The 20,568-nt window shown below is 37.8% G+C and overlaps 2 protein-coding genes across 6 annotated transcripts in view; both read right to left on the bottom strand.

Annotated features, from left to right (window-relative positions):
• Positions 1 to 7,903: 7,903 nt before the first annotated feature.
• gnl1 (guanine nucleotide binding protein-like 1) lies at positions 7,904 to 16,158 on the bottom strand. The gene is made up of 12 exons (XM_007550197.2): positions 15,952 to 16,158; positions 14,876 to 15,023; positions 14,422 to 14,558; positions 14,160 to 14,311; positions 12,771 to 12,842; positions 11,799 to 11,991; positions 10,250 to 10,348; positions 9,968 to 10,144; positions 9,168 to 9,346; positions 8,898 to 9,075; positions 8,350 to 8,490; positions 7,904 to 8,264 (listed from the first exon to the last, which is right to left on the bottom strand). The coding sequence occupies exons 1-12, from the start codon at positions 16,022 to 16,024 to the stop codon at positions 7,996 to 7,998; spliced, it is 1,818 nt and encodes a 605-aa protein (XP_007550259.1). The 5' UTR covers positions 16,025 to 16,158; the 3' UTR covers positions 7,904 to 7,995.
• A 1,352-nt stretch (positions 16,159 to 17,510) lies between these two features.
• The window catches only part of znf384b (zinc finger protein 384 b), a 16,134-nt gene continuing 13,076 nt past the window's right edge, over positions 17,511 to 20,568 (bottom strand). For 3 of the 5 annotated variants that reach the window (XM_016670542.1, XM_016670541.1, XM_016670540.1), the window contains 3 exons: positions 20,171 to 20,338; positions 19,997 to 20,075; positions 17,511 to 19,038 (listed from right to left, as the gene is read on the bottom strand). In XM_016670542.1, coding sequence (XP_016526028.1) covers positions 18,352 to 19,038; positions 19,997 to 20,075; positions 20,171 to 20,338 — 934 coding nt within the window. In that variant the 3' untranslated portion in view covers positions 17,511 to 18,351. The remainder of the gene's footprint in view (positions 19,039 to 19,996; positions 20,076 to 20,170; positions 20,339 to 20,568) is intronic. The other 2 variants (XM_007550196.2, XM_007550194.2) reach the window with 1 other exon arrangement.

Below are 20,568 nucleotides of genomic sequence, written 5' to 3'. Positions count from 1 at the left end.
CTTCATCTGTAAAAAGCACAATGCTCCAATGCAGCAAACTTAACATGTTTATGTTGGTAAAGGTAGGACAGAAGAAGCATTTCATGTCAGGATTTACAAACAAATGCTAATAAACTTATTACACTTCCTCTCCTTTCCTGCTCACTCTTTGTGCAAATTAGGGTCCACATCCAGAGATCCACAGTTTTTGAGGAGGAGCCATTGTTTTATAGCACATTTATTTTAAGTGAGTGACATGTTCTCTCGTGTTTCCCATGTTACTAGGAAAACAGAAGAAATTATCTAAAAAGTGCTACGCTGGAAAAACAGCGTGGCACTTTAGTTTTTAGTACAGTTGAAATATGAAATATGAATGATTGGAGGCACCAATAAGTGAGACTCTCCTGTTAATAAGTTTTGATTTTTTTTTCTCATCCCATTAAACTAATAGACTTGAGTTACAGCTTGTGTTTTTCTACAATTTTCCAAATATGAGATAAAGTTACCTTAAATAAAGCAGAGAAAAATGACAATGAGATTGCTATGAGACTTGAGTAAATTGATTGACCTACCTGCAGTGCTATAGGTGATGGTAATGGAAACAAACAGCAGAGTGAGCAATGTGAGCTATTCACCGCCTGCAACCCCCCACTGTGCTGCTGCAGCACCAGAGAGCCAACAACTGCCTCGGCTGTAAATCTGACCGCGTCTGCATGTCAAAAACCGGCTCTTGTTTACAGCGTAAAACATGAAATTTAGAGAACGGTGCACATTTCTTTACAAAAAACAAAAAACAAACAAAACAAAAAAAAACAGTTTACACAGGGAAAGAAAACTGTCAACAGATCAGTTTTACTCTTCCAACAAACGCAGAGGCCAGCTGCTTTTAGAAAGCAACGCACAAAACATTTAGCGCCTCGGCCTTTCAGGACGTGGCAGGGCAGTAAAATCAGGCTACAAGTACCCGTTATTAACGCAACAAATGAGACGCCTTACAGGCCCATGCACCTGATTATTAACTGCAGCTGAGCAGCTGTAGTGCTGGCTTTGATAGCCCCCTAGTGACCACAGAGGTGTAGCTGCCAGCAAAGATGTAGAGCCACAATATTTATATAATGAGGCTTATTGCAGCTCGTCTGTTTCCACGGAGACTCAACAGAGAGTTTTCATTTTTTAAAAACCCTCTTATTCTTTTTACAGCTTTGTGTTTGTATACATAAGCTGGTAATGCTCACAAGAGGAGCATAAAACCAAAAATAATACAGTTTTCTACTCGAGTTGCCTCTTGATATTTAATTCCTGCTTGGTTTCCGTCTAAAGGTCACACAGGGAGCAGGAAATAAGACAACACCCTTTCTACATTAGCTCAGTTTGATTTTGCTCATTTAATTTCATGATACATATATCTGTATTCAAACTCAGGCAAAATCTATTTGACTTTACATGTCAAAAAGTAAAGACTCACAAGACAAAACTAACGTACATGTAAGTTTTTAGCAAGATGTAGCAGCTTGTTTTAAGTGAATAATTCCTTAATATTTATTTTCCAAAAGTCCCAGTTTTCTGGCAGATAATTTCACTTACAAGACATTTTTCACATGTCATAAGTTTTAATAACTCGTTATTTTTATCAGCATTAAGGAATTATTGACTTAAAACAAACTTTTACATCTTATAAGTCACTTGTAAGTTAGTTTTTGCCTTATGCTAAGTGTATTAAAATATTTGCACTAGAAACTAAACAACAACAAAAAATACTTGGTTAGATTTTGTGTTTTTGCAGTGCACAGTCAATCGACTGCAGAGCCTGCAGAGTCAAGAGGTTGATTGCACCTTTCTGACAGCATGAAGTAGGCTAAAATATTCATCAATCATTTACTGCAAAAACACAAAATCTAACCATTTAATGTGTTTATGCTCTGGTGTTTCATCATAAAAATTTACAAACTGTTGCTTATTTTATAAGCCTGTAATTTTTAATCTATAATTCCTCTTTTAATTCAATTTATTGTATTTCTGTGGTAATGTTGGTGAACAATGCAAATTAAGTATGTCTGCTTACCCCACATCCAAACTCGTTCTCACTTATTGTTTTATTTTTTATTAAATACATAAAGCAGTTTAATTTTGAAAAACCAATTCTGAAGTACTTCTAAAATTTCTCTGAAATCTGTCCAAAATAAAAGAGGGGGAGCGATCAAATTAAAGCCACATGAGTTTTAATGGCGTGGCCGCAGAGAGATTGAGAGCAGCAGAATTTAATTAACAGATTTAAAATTTACGGCATCTCGCCCCAGTAAATCTGGGGTCTTTGTCTGGCTGTAATTACTGACTTTCAGGTCTGAAGGCCACAATATAGCAGGAACTATATGACTGGGGAAATTAAGCAGCTCATTGCTCCGCCTGTGGATCGGAAACAATTCCAGATGATTTCTCATTTCCCCCCTCAGAGTTCATTCAGCCTCTCCGAGTGACACATAAGTTGGCACCGAGTCCGAATGACGTGGGATGAGTGGGGTTTTCCACCCACTCCCATCTGTATGTAATAATGATTGTGGAAGCAGTCGGTTGTGATTGTAATCAGTTTGCTGAAGAGCAGCGCCCAGCGGGTCGTGCTGAACCTAATGAGATAATGAGCTGCGGCCAGATTTACCTTCAACGCTGGGGAGGCGTCAAGAGTGGAAACTGTTTGGCAAATACTGAGATTAAAAAAGAAAAAAAAAATTACGGTTGATCTGCGATGGCAGAGACAGACAGGATTCAAATGAAACATAAATCTGAAGGCGAGGTCTGAGAATGTTGTCGGATTACGTGGAAATTGTCTTATTGGAAGTTGGGAAAGGTGGTAATGTTTTCCATATGCTTCACAGCTGCAAGGAGTGGACTTTATGGAGTTATGTTTTATTGTGTGTTTAAGACATATTAGAAACTAGAAACCGAATGTTGTTTTGAGAAACAAGCGTCACTGCAATAAAAGCTTTAGTGCAGCATGTATAAAAGCGATTGTTGTTTGGTCTTTTTGAGCCTTGGAAATGTAAATCACACACCAGCGTTGCCTCCGGGTGATTCCTTTATAATGAAATTCATGAATCTTCAAATGTTACCCTCCAATTTGATTAATACAGACCACAGTATATGCAGTATTCATACCGTGGGTTATGATATTAAAAAAGTGTGCCTATCTGTGTATACCTCCTGTGCAAGTTAATCTAGTAGTCTTCTACAAACCAAACCCATCGCTGACCCCTGCAGAGGGAGTCATTTCCACTCACGCTGCGATACCAGAAACTTGCTGAATCTGGATAACTTTATTTAAAGTTCAACTTTAGAGGAAAATATTCCCAAAGAGAGTGAGAACGAGACAGAAAAATAAAATAGACAGATCTGAGGAACAGTGGGCCTGCAGAGAGGACTGTTTTTGCTTTTTGGTCAAAATTATCATAAACTTTAGTAAGTTAACCAGAGTAAATGCAAAATATGTTTTTCAAATTATGATTTACTTTGTTACGGGTAGAAAGGTACTCAAACCAACCTTGATTTGTGTGTAAATGTAATTTTCCTTCTCATTAAATCAATAATTAACTGATTAACTTTGATTTGTACTATCCGAATAAAAAAAAGATACTTATATAGAACCTGCGGGCAGCATGAAGTAGGCCAAATGGTCTCAAAAAGCAACACTCCACATTCAAGAAAACATGAAAACTCATTAAAGTTGACTAATTATGCTTCCTTGACCAGGTCAGGGTACATCTATGGCCTGCTTACCAAGCTAAATTTGAAGGTTACAACAGTTTATAAGGTAAAATAAGCTAAGAAGCTAAAACTAGCTAAAATACTAATGATCAAATCTAGGCTAGCACTTGCATGTTGACTACAGTAACATAATCCAAGCAGTGTCAAAAGCCCATGTAAAATCAAAAAATAGCTAAAAAGTCAAAGCTAGCTAAAAAGAAAAAGTAATCCTAGCACCAAGGCTAGCACTAGCATGACACATACTCCGTGCAGAGTGAAAGGAAATCCATGTAAAAGCTAAAACTGGGTAAAAACATATTAATTATAGCATCTAGGCTAGCGCCAGCATGGTGACCTCAAATATACTACATGCAGTACAAAAATATGTATAAGCTCAAATTAGATAAAATGATATCAGCTTAAAGGGTATCAATATTATGTTGGTTTTTGCTTTCATGATATCTGACAATGGTAGTTTTAATACACCACCAAACCATAGCACCAATAATCTGCTGGATGTAAGAACAGCTTGTATGCAAATTTATATGGAACAGTCCTTTAAAACTAATCACTTTTCTCCAGGTGTTAAACAGCACAAAAGCTGTTTAACTGCCCAACCTGAGATTTCAGTCTAGTCAGTTCTACTTGTGAGCTACTTTCAGAATGAGCTGTTTTAGGGTGTTCTGTCACTTTAAATCTAAATTAGCGGCCTCTGGCCACTCCCCAACTCAATGTTTATACTCACAGTAACAATGGCTGCAATCAGATGGGCAATCATACAACCATACGTCTTTGAAAATCATAAAAAGTGAACGAATATACTTTATTAATCCCCGGGGTGGAAATTTACATTTCACCACAGCCTTTCCAAAGAAAAAAAAAAACCACACACACACACAGGAGCCTGCACTTGAATGCAGCAAGTAGTTTCTGAATGGTAAGTCAACAACTAAACACCTGTCTTTCCCAGCAGCCATTGAAAACGTGGTGGAGCTCCTATTGGGTTGCTAGGTGACGGGCCGGGCTTCAATGGAGTTGCTAGGTAACGGGGCAGTGACCGTTGATTTTTGTAACGGCTCATTTTACCAAAAGACATGGACTTATCTCCGAAAAATGGTTGGATGTTGTCTATTTTAGGAGCTTGGGCTGTTATGGGAAGCAGTCAAAACCAAAATGGAAGCATAACAATTTGAAAAATATGAATTTTGCATAATAAGTCCCTATTAATATACTAGTCTACATATGATTACAAAGCACCTTGGAGTAATATTCAATAAAATAAAAACTACAATGAATTTTGTTGGGCTTTATGTTACAGTTAAACACAAAGTAAAGTGAAACTATGAAGTAGGATATTTGTTTATTTAAAATGTCTTTAAAAAAAAAATCAGACCTACTGAACCACCATGCTGTTAGTTTCAGATCTTTTGCATCCTCTACCAGGATTATCCTGTAATTAGCAAACATTTCCTCACAACATGATGCTTCCACCTCCGTTTTTCCGCGTGAATGATGCTTCAGGTTTCTACAAGACGTGATTTTTTTTTTTTTTTACATGTAGGCCACAGAGTTCATTTTGTTTTGCTCTGATCTCACCAGGGGTGTAAATACTTCCTTCAGACTTGTGGAAGTTGGATCTTTAAACTGTTAAATAAAACACCCAATTATGTGTTTTTAAATTAAAAATATAGTGTATGAGAGCAGCTGTAGGATGATCCGTCTGAACAGTAACGGCAAATATTCTTCAGATGTTACAGGAAAAAAAGGAAACACTGACACAGGTGGGTTTTTGAGGTTTTTTTTAATTGCAGAAAGCAGTCCAGTTGTCATAAGGCGAACTAGAAATGAAATAATTCAGAAAATAGCCTGAATGCACCTCAAGCCTTCCCTTTAATCTCACAGCACACTCTCCTGATGCGTTTCATGTTTTTCAGAAACAGAAAGTTCTATAAAAACCAAACCAAAACTTTTCTACTTCAAGCTGTAGTGTTATGTTTCTGTGTTCATTCGGGGATCTCCTTCACTTTTGATGTAAAAATCCAATATTTTTTCAGATCAAACGGTTCTCAGTCCTTCATGTTTAATTTGAAAATGAATATTAACAATTTCCTCCAAGTAATCTATGGCAGATTTTTCTACAACGCTCAGGTTTTAACATATGGACAAGCCGAGGGAGGAAGGAAGGAAACTAAGAGGAAAGGAAGGAATGTGGGACACGGAAAGTAAAGTAATGAAGGAAAGAAGGAAGGAATGTTGCACATTATGAGCTAAAAGATGGAAAGAATGAAGGCAATACATTTAGAATAGGAAGGAAAGAAATAAAGAAGAATTGACACTAAGAGGAAGGGAAAGAAGGAAGAAAGGATGCTAAGAGGGAAGGAATGAAGGGAGGTAATACATTAAGAAAAGGAAGGAAGAAATGAAAGGAGGGGAGAGTAGGAAAAAAGAAAGGAAGGAAGCAATGAGGGAAAGAAAGAAGGATGGAAGGATGCCAGGAAGGAAGGTAATACACTAAGAAAAGCAATTAAGAAAGGAAAGAAGGGATGAAGGACCCTAAGAGGAAAGGAAGGAAATATAGAAAAAAAAAATAAAGGACATACGGCAGATAAAAACGTAAACTGTGACAAAAGGAAGAGACCAAAAATAATAAATAAAAGGACATAATATTGTGACAACAGGATAGGAAACAAAGTCTGAAGCCATTTCCCTCACTCATTCAGATCAAGAAAATACTAAAGTCAAACTCCACACCGTTATGAACGTCATTACCCAACTCATGGCACCGAATAAAAACAGCAAAGTGACCGTAACCGACAGCAGCAAACACCAGGTAACGACAATAAGAGACAGAAACGTCTCTTAGTTTGAGATAATCTCATAAAATGCGTCCTCATCCATGATGGATGAACTGGAATTTGTAGTGACCAGTTTCTATTTCTATGTAGTTGCAGGAAAAGTTTTAAACTCCCACAACCAGGTGAAGATGCGAGTGTGAACACCGACACAGCAGCTAGCAGCCAAACGTCAACAGATGATGAGGGTTTACTGGGAGTGATGTGATCCGTTTGCCTCACAACCTCATGAGGTCAACAGGTGAAGTCGACCTCAACTTTAAAAAACTATATTTAGTGGTAAATTGTATAAATACAGTCTGTTTTTTTTAGTATTTGACAAAATAAGGCTTTCTCCAGTCTTCAAGATGGATGATATGAACACATGAGGACAAGAAAGGAATAATGACTATGTTCAAAACGCCAAATGGGTGGGTAAACACAATTTTTACCCACTCAGTTTCACTCAACATGCACTAATGACTGGAAATTTGTCAGCATCTAGAGGAAATTTGCAGTAGTTAAAACACTACATGTTTAATTCCTTCAGAACAGCAGGAGTCGATACATTTCACTCCCCCAGTTTCAACTAAATCCTAGTTATTTTCACAGCCAGCGTCAGCCAAACTAAAGCCCTGCTGCAGATTAACGATCTACTGACAGAGTTGTGAAACGTTTAGCTGCAAAACTGTGAAGAGTTGGTTTTATCAGTTCTTGTTTTGTGGGTTAGCATCTCCAATTTTCAGCCCCACACCCATCAACCAAGAAGTTACGCTCCACAGCGATGATTTAGAGCCGCTAAAGAAGCAGCTCCAGCAACTGGCTTCACATTAGCAGAGTGTCTGAACCGTTTCATCGTTTTGTTTTGTTTTTTTTCTGAACTTTGGCGTTCCAGCTATGAGGTCACTTTCTGATGAAAACGTTGAAAACCAGCTGCAGGCTCAGGGAATTTATTTTGCTCTTTTGTCTCGGAGAACTACATGCAAAATGAGAAAGAAGATGGAGTTGAGGGGATGAACGAGTGGAGGCACAGCATGGGAAACATAAATACGCTCTGGAGGATAAAAGGGAAGGAAAATGACTGGAAGAAAAGCAGATTCTGTTAATGTGCAAAGGAGAATTTTATGAGAACAGAACCTGAGAAGGAATGCAGGTTTAAGGAGGAAGAAGGAATGAAAGGTGCACTGAAGCAGCCTGGGAAGGGAAGGAGCTAGGGGTGCACCGACATGATAAATCGGTCCTTCACTTTGGGGATTGGCCGATTCTTGAATGTGACAGAGCCGCCCACCAGGTCATGTCTGCACTACTCTGCAACTTTCTTGCTATATTCAGCAAACGACATTACAGACAAGAAATAAAATAAATTAAAAAAAATCGGTATCGGGCAAAATCACAATCGGTGCACCCCTAGTAGGAGCTGTTTGTTTTCTGCTTTCCTCTTCCTGCAGTTTCACTCACAGTCATTTTCCCGCAGCACGTTGTACATGTTGACAGTGAAGCCTGATGACGGCTTGTCGTCGCTCCACCCCCGATGTCCAAACCCCTCATCTTCATCATCACCGTCCTCGTCGTCGTCAGCATCCCTGTCCCTCTCCTCCTCGGGCTCGGAGCTGGATTCTCCGTCCTCCTCGTCTTCCCGCTCCGCACTTCCCTCCTCCTCTGCTGCTCTCCCCTGAAGAGCCATAATCTCAGGCAGGTCTGGATGATTTTCCCAGTGCTCTGTAAGCCGGGAATAATCCCCAAAAAGACGTTAAATCCAGCAGAAATTTAACCCTTCAAGAGCTTCTGGAATGAGCAGCCGTACCTTTGAGGCAGCTGTAGCCAGGCGGTCTGAGACAGAGACAGAGCCTGCCATCGATCGCCAGCCTCAGTAGACTGTTGGCTGCACGGTAAACATCGTTGCGCGCAGCTTTCGCCGTCTTGTAGCCTCTCCTTTCTGCCCAAGCTGAGCAACACAAAGACAGAGTGAGATCTTTAGCCGGAGCTCTCAGGGGAGCCATTACAACGTTCGATATTATTCATAATTAATGGATGTTTACAAACTTCCTGTCGTCTGTTTCCTTAAAAAGATTAAGGCTAAAATTAAAACCTTCTGACTAGGGATGCAAGTTATCGATTGAGTTTTTTTCTTAATAGCCTGATCCAAAAGAATCGGGTTGTTAACTTGGTATCAATCCTTCATAATAAGCAAAATAAAACCAGCGGCAAGAATAGAAAGAAATTATTTCCTTTGAACAGGAAGAGACCAAAAACATTCCCAGTTAGCATCTTAATATCAGCTACATTAAAGTTTAGCATGGATTAGCATGGACGTTTAGCATCAGCCTGCCGTGGGATTAAACGTTGTCTCACCTTCACACACATCCCAGGCGGTCCAACTGGGCTCCTCCGTGCTCTGCTGGGATTCTTTCTCTTGCAAACTGGGATGTTTGAGCTTGAGCACAGAAAGGTAAGGCGTTCTCTCGCACAGGTAACCGACTGACGTGTACGGCTCCTGCAGCTGGGCCACCGGGTAAATGCCCGCTAGAATCTGAGGAGACACACCCAGATGATTTAGAGAGCCAGGTATTTAACTCGTCTTAGATTATAGGCAGGTTTAAACTCAGACATGGTGAGCCGTACCTGTAGCTGCTTGTTGACGCGGGAGGGGAAAACGAGGCCGGGGCAGTCGCAGAGTTTGACCGTCGGGGTGAGGTAGTAGGTCTGGAAGTACTTGGTGTGACCCGGCGTTCGAGAGACGCTCACTACTTTCCTCCCCACTAGGCTGTTTATTACGGAGGATTTACCAACATTAGGAAAACCTGGGAAAATAAGTCCAACCACAGGTTAGGATTTAGGGATGCACCGATACACTTTTATCTTATTTTTTATACCAATATATGAGATTTACTATCGGTCGATATCGATCTGATACAGACATCAAGCATTTCTGTTTTTTTAAAAACACAGACGGAAATGTACAGAATTACAAATTTATTTGATAATTGCGCACCAGTACATCAAACGTAAACACAACAATAGCTTCAACAACAAAAAGACACTGTATGGAGCTCTGGTAGTGCCAAAAAAGAAATTCATTTTGGTGGTTTCATTTTTTTTTTCCAATAAAATATGGTTAAATTTGTTGTAATGTTTTGTTTTATGTTTTTTTAGACTGGATTTTAAAAAAAATACTCTTCAAAATGTTCTTATTGTTTTATTATTATTACAGTTGGCTGCAAAATAAATTAGGGTATTTATTTATCAAAACAAGCAATTTCAGACATTTAAGAATAAGTTTATTAATTTTAGGAAGTAAAAACACGGGAGAGTCCCAGATTTGTAGATGGTGCCAAAGCCAGAAAGCCTGGGATCCATTATGACAAAATCTCCACCACTGACAAATCTAGTGAATGTTTTTTAAGTTTTGTAATGAAACTCACCTATGCAGCCCAGAGTGAGGACTCCGTCTTTGTAGAGCTCCTGGTTGCTCATCTCCAGAGCGCTGTCGCTTTGATGCTCCACCAGAACCGATTCAGCTCCTTCGTCCTGCAGCTCTCCGTCCAGCCGCGCTGCAGCAGCGTCTCTCTGGATCTTCTGCTCCCAGCTGGACAGGTCCACTGAGAAAAGGAAGAAACAGTGAGACATTTTGAGAGGGTGATTTGTTTCTATGAGGTATCAGTTGTTAAGGTAAAGATGAAGAGCGTAGGAACTCTTCCTCTCACCTTTTCCGGCTGTGATCTCTTGGCAAGCCTTAAAGATATCGATAAGACCTCCGGCGCGACTCCAGTCAGCCTTTTTTCTCATCCTCTTCTTCTGCAACACTTTTTAGAGAAACATAATGACAACAGGTGTGAGAGAATAAAACATAATAATTAACCCTTCAAAACAACAAACAGGGTTGTTACAGCTTTGGGTTTTTCATTATAGTTTAGTTTTATTTCTTTGTGGCTTTTTGTTTGTCTAATTCAGTTAGTTTGAAGTATGTTATTAGTAATTATCAGAGGTGGGAAGAGTAACCAAAAACTACAGGTAAGTCGCTCTATTTTATCATATTTTTACTCAAGTAAAAGTAAAAAGTGGCCTCCAAGAAATTACTCGAGTTAAAAGATTATCATTTAATCTCTAAAAATTACAGCATCAGAGGAAATGAAATATAAAGTTATGTGGACATGTTGGCATTTTTAAAGATTAAAATGATAATAATTAAAATAATCAGGAAAAAATAAACATTTTTCCAAATCAATTTCATCTGTTTAAAACTCATGATGTATTTTTGGTTAAAACAAGCTGATTCGTTATTCAGTGAAGTTACTCAGAAATTTTACTCAAGTAAGAGTAACAATACTTCATTATAAAATTACTCAGGTGAAAAGTATCCATTTAAGAAATTACTCGAGTCAGAGTAAAAAGAAAAGTGTTTGGTGAAAAGACTACTCAAGTACTGAGTAACTGATCATTTATTATTTAAAAATTACATTGCCAGACGGACTAAGATATAAAGTAAACAAAACCTGAAGTTAGAGTAGTGGTACTTCGTAATAAAATTACTCAAGTAAAATGAAAAGTACAGTGTAGTGGAAATACTCCTAAAAGTGCATTTTTTCCTAAAAGTTACTTTAGTAAATGAATAACTTTTACTAAAAGTAAATTTTTATTTGAGTAAAAGTATAACTGCAACTGTAATGCAGCTACCGTTACCGTAGCAACTGTAGATACAGTTACTACAGTTAGTAGAAACTGTCTAGTTACTGCCAAACTCTGGTGATCTTTAGTTAAATATTGTTTAATTTTAGTTTAGTTTTTATTAGGTATAGCAGTAGTTTCTGTTTTTTTCATACTTTGGCTATTTTTTAGGTGCAGAACTCAACAAGGTCAAAGTATTATATTGAGATTATTTATACAAATGAATACTAAACAGAAGTTACAATTTTCAAAAAATGTATTCAGTTACTGTTGAACAACATCTGACTCCAGCGGTTTCTCCAAACGTTCGCTATTTGCGGACGAGCTAAGTGCTGCCAAGAGGAGTTCAAAGTGCCAGCTGACGTAAACTGCTTGTGTGGGGGGGGGAAATGTAAATATAAATCAATTTCACTTTGGCTTAACGGCGAATAAATCGACCCGTAAACACAAAATCAAAGGAAATGACATCTGTAACTTCAGTATGTTTAAGTTTTATAAACACAGTTAGTTGTAGTTTTTTTTTTGTTATCGTTTTTATTTATCCATGTTAACTACGCTGGCCTTTTCAACAAGGCCTTGATTACTGACCTGTGTTGTAGGATTGTCCAGGATGGGACGTGAAGCAGACCATCTCCAGGTGGGGGAACTGGGAGGCCATGTAGTGTTTCCAGGCGATCACCAGCGGCGGAGGACACAGGTCTGCTTTGTTCAACACCAGGATCACCTGCTTGTGCAGATCCGCTGTGATGTAACGGTACAGATCTGGAGGAAACTGCAGCACCTGGTGGATCCAGACAGACACATTTAATAAATCGTTCATGGTGGATATGTTTTATTATGAGATACATTGAAACTTATAGAAAAAAAAAACAATGACAAAAAGATAAGATCTAAAACAACATCATGAATATTTTCATTGTCATTCTGTTGTAGAAAATCAATTAAAAACATGAAAAAACAGGTAAACCCAACATTCATTACTAAATTAATATTTAAACTATTTAAGCCAGAGTTGTTAAGAGCTACAGGTTAGACGGGTCAATGGACGGAAACAAAGAGACGCTCAAAGAATGGATTTAACTTTTGGACAACACGAGGGCAGATGAGGTGTAGAAACATAATTATTTATCTTTTTTTTGTGCATTTTTTACTTATAAAGCTACAGAAAATATTTCAATTTCACACTTTTCATGCCATGTATAAAAATGCCAGTGTTTTTTTTTTTTAAGTTGATTTAATTGCAAGAGGCAGTTCAGTTAATTAAATTCAATATATTTGATTTCTGTTTGTCTGAGGTAACACCACCAAATCAACTGATTATTTCCTCCACATTCCTATATTTATTTATAGTAATAGCTGAAACATTTTCTCAGTTTCGTTTTTGTCTTGACATTCCCAGAACAAAAGATTATTTTTTTCATCTAGCAAGAGTTGTTTAATAAAAACATAAAAATAATTGGTAGATATGAACAATAAGTGAAGTGAAAATATTGTTGATTCTTGGCAGTGGCTCCCCCTAGTGGCCTGATCCATTATGACACTGATGATAGGTTCACCTACCGGGTGTCGAATGTCAACAATAAGAAGGATGATATCAGACATTTCCAAAACCCTCCACAGCTGTCTCCAAGTCTGAAATAAAGAGGAAAATAAAGATTTAGCAACAATCATAAACAGCAACACTGGTGACTTTCTGAATTGCTCTTCATCTGCTTCAAGAGAAAATATCTACATATAGTTAAATAATTCTAATAAAATGAAAGGTAGCTGAAGTGACAACAGTGTGACCCTCTGTTGTAAAGATTTAGCAGATAAAATTTAAAGCTTTGCTTGTGTTGTTCCGCCATGCTCAGCAACATCTAACTCAAATCTCAGCATGCTAAGATGAATGTCTAATTGAAACTTAATATTGATCCATAACTGCTAGATGCATTAATATGCAGCTGTTTTCTATCAATTCTTCATATCTACTTATTCCACCTGTTGGTAAGGTTTCACAAAGTTAAGCACTGTGTGAAAGCTGCTGGAAATGAAAAATATTTTGAAGGAAAAAAAAATGAAAACTATCCGTAGAATTAGACTGAGAAATGAAGGTTTAGATGATTAAATTCAAATTCAAATCCAAAAATACTTTATCAACCCCCAAGGGACATTAAATGTTGTAATTTTCTTCAGAGTTGTTATAGCAGGATTTCCTGTAGCAGTCTGTATTGCAGCACATTACTCTTGCTTCTTGGCTTTACTGTTGCATCTCCAGTTGCTCAGGTGAATACTGAGGTTTAAGTGTTTAGGTGTAGATATTACAAACAGAAAGTAACACCAATTTCTGAGTGGACTTAAAGGGAGTTTTACCTTTTCATCTGACCACAGCTGCAGTATAATCAAAGTTATGAGAGATTCTGTTGACTTTATAAAAAAGGTTGTGAACTTTTACTGGTCTAGACTGTAGAAACCAGTACATCTGATGGCCTTCAGAGTAAAAAGAAAAAACAAAGCAAAAAAGGTGACTTTCCTCGAGGAAAATTACCTGCCTCAAAGCTTCGTTAAATTATATTTTATTATTTAGCACACCGCGTTCCGGCCTGGTGATTTTTTTGTGTTGCGCAATGTTGTTGACAAATGCAAATATGAAAATTTGGGCTGTTGATGTCTGACAGTAAAACTGCTGTTAGAATTTACCAATTCTAACAGCAGTTAGAATTGGTAAATTCTAACTGCTGAATTTTTCAATTGAATTTTTTATTCAATTGAATAAAAAATTCAATTGAATAATTGAATTTTTTATTCAATTACTCGATTAACCATCAGAACAATTGATAGACGACTTTATTATTAAAATAATCGTTTAAAACAGCTGCACGTTGTAGTCTTTTCACTGCTGCTATAAAAGAAAGCGGCAGACTTTTATTTAAACATTTGTCTCGGCGTCCATCGGGGAAACAACGTTACCTCCAGGTTGTGCTCAAAGTGGCTGAGGGAGCCGGGTGGGTTTCTGGAGTGCAGGTCTTCCAGGTAGTCTCTGTAGGACTTCTCCTCCTTCCTCAACAGGCTCTCCCGCGTCATCTCATAAGTCCAAGATGGCCGACGCGGGAAGACGAGACCTGGTGGAGGAAGATTAAAACTCAGCAGGTAAAGAAGCGACTCACCCCTTCACTGCACTCTGCTCATCTAGGGTGCTTTAAAGAAATATAAGAAAAAAAAACAATGATACCTTTCTCTGAAGGGTAGATTTCATCTTTGCTGACTTCTAGTTCTTTATCCGACACCGGCTTCAGCACCGTCTCCATGGCCAGCTTCTTCCTCCTTTCCACCTCCTCTTTGCTCTCTTTCTCAAAGTGAAGTCGAAACCTTAAAAAAAGAGCAAAAAGTTTCATTTTCCTTTTGTTAGTATCCGAAGCTTAAATACAGTGTAATCAAATATCCACTTTTTCTACTTGATCATGACATGTTTAACGAGATCAGCAGAAAGCTGGTGAAAACTGATTACTTATCATAAAATAAATTACAATTTAGCTCTTGTTGTTTCACTTTTTCTGCTAAGGTGTTAAAGCAGATCAGCTTTACCATGAAAAATGATAAATGCCCTCTTAGATCAATGGACATGTTTATTTTAATGTAAGTGCTCTTTCAGCTCCAAATAAAACAGCAGTGTTGAATTAGCTTACCTGTTTGGATCATATCTGCCGTCTCTCCCAAAGGGCTGCTGGTTTATTCTTCTGATGTCAGTGGTCTCACTGTCGGAGGTGTCAGACTGACGCTCTCCTCCTCGTTCCACGCTCGCATTGCGGCTGCTCGGACCAGAACCTGTGTCACCTAGCAGACCAGGTTGGCGTCACAGTAAAACTCAATAAATCAAGTTTATTTGTATGGCACTTTTCAGCAACAAGGCCTTTCAGAGTGTTTGCATTGTAAAAACACATGAATAAAATGTCATAAAAACAACATACAGTCAACAACTGGGAAGCTTTTAAAGTATTCATAAACCCTTGAGCTGTTTCACGTTGTAAACCTGATTCAGTGGCAACCTGAAAACCAAACCCCTGCCTCAGGCTAAAGTCCATTGCCGTTTTCAGTATATTTTTAATCCAGGACTGGCCTTTAATTACTTTTTTCTTTTCAACAATTTGACCAGTATCCCCACAGCATGATCCTGCCACCACCTTGGCTTTTTGTTGGGCTGGTATGTTTACACAAAAAAAACCCTATATATATAAAAAATTCAAACAGTTCCTGTAAATCTATCAAATGTAAAGGTATATGTTAAACAGCAATGCATTCCCCTATAAATCTAAATGATATTAAACAGGCCGTTTAAGGCAGTTTAAATGTCCAATCCTACAGCAAAACTTACATCATAACACGTAGCTTTGCAAACCACTATGATGTTTACATACTCGGCCACAAGCAAAAACGTGCTCCACTCTGTCTACTGTAAGCTCCATCCCACATGTTTGCTGTTTATTCACCGCTTCAGTAATAAACTGACGGGCTTAAGTTTGACTTTCAACTTCGACTGTAAGTTACAGTAAACGCGACATGATGCAGTCTGGACAAACACACGTTTCTATAACAGACTAAATGTCTGGAGTCATGTGTTAGCTTAATACATTAACGAAACCTTTAGCCACGGAGGAACAGTTTCCAAAAACTGAATTCTGCCGTGGAGCTAACTGCTACCGTTAGCATGCTAGTGCTAACGGCAAAAAAAAAAAAAAAAAAAAAAAAAAAAAAAAAATGTTACCTCTCTTTCTCTCGCGTTTGACTTGCAGCTGTTTCTTCTTCTGTTTGTTGCTAAATGGCTTTTTCCGAGGCATGGTCCAAAAAGCAGGAAAGCGGATAAATATATTTAATAGCTCTGTACTGTGTGTCGCTACCACACAGCTTTCAAATTGCCGTTATTTACATGAGTGAAGTTTCTGGACTCCTACACTTTTTCAGTGACGCAACATCCACTGCAGACTGCGGAGAACCGTGGACGGAACCAATTTGATGGTCCGCAAAAACCACCAATAGCGGTTTTATCATGCCTTTTCTTAACAGTTTATATAATTAAATTGTAAAATAATAAAGAAAATATCACCAGTACTCAATTATTGATAAATAAACCCACAATATGTTGGTAAAACTACGATTAAACCCCCCTGTGCTCAAATGGTACAATCCACCTTTGTAAACACCTCATAAAAATGTGCACATTCCAGCAGACGGGCATAAACTCTATGGAAGGTCGTTTTAACATTTAATCCAACCACACATCTAATTTTAGTTTTGTAGATATAAACATCTAGTTTCAATTCATTAGATTCCACCTACAATTTGAAAGAAAAAGTTATTTAATAAATTAAATGACATCCTTATTTGTAATTGTTGTATTTTACTGTCTTGAAAACTGAGAAGGTTTTAGCTGAACCTAAGTTTAAGATGAATAAAAATAAAACTGTAAACGTTTGGAAATCAAAAGTGTAATTGCCATTAAAGCTTAAAGGCTAAATTAAATGTTTTCAAAAAAAATTTTTTTTTTAAATATCCCAGACTTCCCCTCTATTTAAAAATATTTATATTTAAAATATTCTGAATTTCTTGAATACATAAACAAAAATGTTCAATCAACTCAGACTAATTAGATACTAAATGTCTCAATGATTAAATATAACAAAAATTCTATTTGTTATATTAGTTATAAACAGCAATTCAAATACCCATGACTTTTTCCCCATTGAAAATATTTTGGATGTTTAAAATATATTTCCATCTTTAACAAAAGTCACATTTACCGTTCATGTGTGTTCCCATTTCAACTTCAGATATATTTTAAATATTTTCATTTATCGAAGAAACACTGATGATTTCTGAAAAAAAAACATAATTTCCATTTAACCTGTTTTATATAAAAAAAAAATTCTCCATTATGTCCTTTACAGCTATTTAAAATACATTAGTATGTTTTTGTTAAAATGTCTGCCAGTCACTCAGTTCAAATAAATAGCGTTTTAAAGTCACAAAAGGAATAATTAGTTTTAGGAAATGACTTTCTGCAGGGAAAAATGTGGATTGGTCTTTTCAGGATGGAGGTCAGTCAACGTCTCAGACACAGGAGTTCAAGTTTCTTAAAGTGCCTTTAAAATAGATGGATTTCCAACTATACAATTCCGTAACTTGATGGAAATTATAATAAATTAAAGAGATAATGGTCCCAAAAACAGAATAAATAATTAACCAGAACATTAGACATTCAGTCCTGTAAACCTTTGACACCCGAGCAAATGACTCCCCAACTGAAATAAAATAGAGGGAAAAATCAAACATTTTATAATCTTTATTGTATTTTAAGCATTAAGAAGAGCTGCACAAACTTTAAGTGAGTTAATGTTTCTTTAAAGAAGTATAATAAACATTGTTATGGTGGAAGTATTATAGCAAGAGGACATTTGTATAACATTACCTTATGGACAAACACACAAAGTACTACACTTGATCACATGACAGCTGAAGTATATTATTTCTTCAAAGGTCATGTGAAACTGCAAATAAATTCATCTTTTAATTCCTTAGATATTCGATCATACTTAATAAAGTGGTAGTATATAACTTTATATACTTGATTGCTTTTTTTTTCCTGTGAAGGAAGTAACCTTTAAGATCCCTTTTAAGGTTTAAAAGATCAAAAGCATGTATGCTACACAAACAGCAGAGGCAATAACACTGATCTAAAGACTGAAAGTCTGTATGAAAGTATAAAAATTTACCTTCACCGTTAACTGCCTGCTCCATCATTGCTATGGTCAAATCTGCATTTGCTCGGAAGATCATTTGGTGGTAACAATAAAAAGAAACAAGTTCAGATCCCATCGTAAAGCCATCACTGTGATGGATTGAAACATACTTAGTCTTTACATGCAGTTTCCACTCCAACAGAACAACTAAGCAGAAAGAGAGAGGAAGAAAAAAAAATGGCAAAAACCAAAAAAATTTAAAAAAGAGAAGTCTTCAGTATAACATGTCAGCGTATGCTTTGTCTTGTCTGCCTCAAATCACTGGTCAGGCACGGTCACTTGTTCCAGAGTTTCTATTTTATCCTAGTATTGCTTTAATCCTTTTAGTCTCCATCTCCTGTTTGCCTCGGTTTCATCTCCCTTCGCCTCTAGGAGTTGAGGTGCTCCACTTGGATGGTGGACGCCGACACAGTGAGACAGAGGTCTTTGTGGGAAGTGATGTCAGACACGCTGACTGGTTTGTACTGGATGTCGCCGGCAGATACCGTCTTGTACTGATGCAGGTCAAACGGACAAGGCATGGTTTCTGTCTGGGGGTAGCTGTTCTGGCTTTGCTGGCCGCCGCCCGCCGCTCCGCCGCCCGCGCCTCCGGGTCGGCGCGAACCTCCGTCCGTGCTCTCCACCCGGCCCTGAGCTCCAGCCTGGCCCTGGGCCTGGCTTTGGCTCTGTTGCGCCGCCTGCGCTGCAGAGACTACAGAAGCAGTCAACTGGTCTGGGTTGTGTTTCTCCATGTGTTTCACCAGATACGTCTCCTGAGATGAAGGGAGGATAGGCAAAGGGGAAACAGTGGACACATGACTACACGGTGTAAAGTAGCTGCCAGGCGTCTGATGCCAGTGCGGCGTTTCATAGTGTTTCATGTAGAAATGCTCTTCAGAAATGGACATTTGTCTTACTGAGGTATAAGAGCGGTTGCAGAGACCACACGAGTAGATCTTGGCGTGTTTGACAGTGTGTGTGGACATGTGCACCTCCAGGCTGGCTGCATCTATATATCCTTTATTACAGTTGGGGCACTTGTAGGGCTTGTCTTTGTTGTGCTGGCGGCGGTGGGACTGGGAGGAAATCATTGTTACAAGAAAAACAGCTTGAAAATGTCAGTAAACTTATTCAAATTCAAAGCAAAAAACACTTTATTGATCCCAAAGGGAAATTATATATTGTTGTAACTCATATTAGTTAAAATTATTCAGAGAGGTTTTGTATATTTAAGACAGCGGTGTCCAAATGTTTAGGCATGGGGGCCAAAAACACCAAGTTAAAAAGACGACTGGATGACTAAAGCGTCCTTTAGTCATCCAGTTTTAGGTAGAAAGAGAGGAAAAAAAAGAGAAAAACGATAAATCACACAAATGGAAATTATTGAGCTCTTTTTAATTTATCATGAGATTAATTGATTCAATGCTAACTGCGACAGGCCTAATTTTCCCTTCTAATTATAATCGCAAAAACCCTTAAATTTTTACATTTTAATGGCTAAATATACAAACTAAATTCACAATATTTTAATGAAACAAGTAAGGCAGTCAAATTTCTGTAGACAAGTAATTAAAATATCACTGTAGATTTAAAATTAAAAAAGGCTCCTGCAGTTTTGTCATATTAAAAAAAAACTAAAAAAAAATTAGCAACAAGAACAAGATGTATTTCACTCTTGCTTTATTTTGCTGAGTGCATTAAATGGCCGTGCACAAGGCTGCATTTTAGGAAAAGCCACTGGATGTTTTTGGTCCCTATTAGTAATCAACTAAAAGCATAAATGGATGAATACTTTGTGTTGCACCTTACATTTTATGTTTTAATATTTTAATCATCTGTATCTGGCTATCAGTGAAATTTTCACCCCAACATTGTTTTTAAATGTGGATCTGATTCAACTGTCTGATCTGGCAAATAAAACTTAAGCTATTCTAGAACTGTGATCAATGGCCGCCCAAAATTACTCTGAGGACTGCAAATGGTCCCCGAGCCGCACTTTGGACACCCCTGGTTTAAGAAAAAATTATTTCACACCTGTAAATTTGAGAGTTGGGTGAAGGACTTCTCACAGCCAGGATGGGTGCACTTGTACGGCCGATCGCCGGTGTGGATTCTGAAAATAAAAGAAAAACACAAACACACACACATGTACACAGACTCCTGCAACACACAGGTAGGTGAGAAACCCAAGACTAGAGCCGGACTTACCTGCTGTGCTGCTGCAGGTGACTGAGCTGTCTGAAGCACTTGTCGCAGTACGAGCAGGAGTAAGGTTTCACTCCGGTGTGGATGCGGATATGCTGAGCCAGGTAGCTGGAGTTGGCGAAGGACTTGGTGCAGTGGGGACACTTGTGGGGTTTTGACTCCGTGTGGTTCCTGATGAGGACAGACAGGAAGGAGAAGCACAAACAATTTACAAAGAAATAAAACTTTACTGTCCGATATCATTTTTAGTAGTTTATCAGAAATTTAATGGAGATTCTTTTAGTCAACTACATCAACTGCAAGACTATTTGAGACACAAACAGTAAAGAATTTATTTATTTTTGTTTGTTTTCAGAAAAATGATTTTTTTTTCTGAGAAAAATGCAATATATTGTTGCATT

The sequence above is a fragment of the Poecilia formosa genome, unplaced genomic scaffold, assembly GCF_000485575.1.
Source record: "Poecilia formosa unplaced genomic scaffold, Poecilia_formosa-5.1.2 Scaffold34, whole genome shotgun sequence".
NCBI classification, from domain to species: domain Eukaryota; kingdom Metazoa; phylum Chordata; class Actinopteri; order Cyprinodontiformes; family Poeciliidae; genus Poecilia; species Poecilia formosa.
The sequence above is the reverse complement of the archived record's forward strand: the minus strand, read 5'-3'. Positions and strand labels throughout refer to the sequence as shown.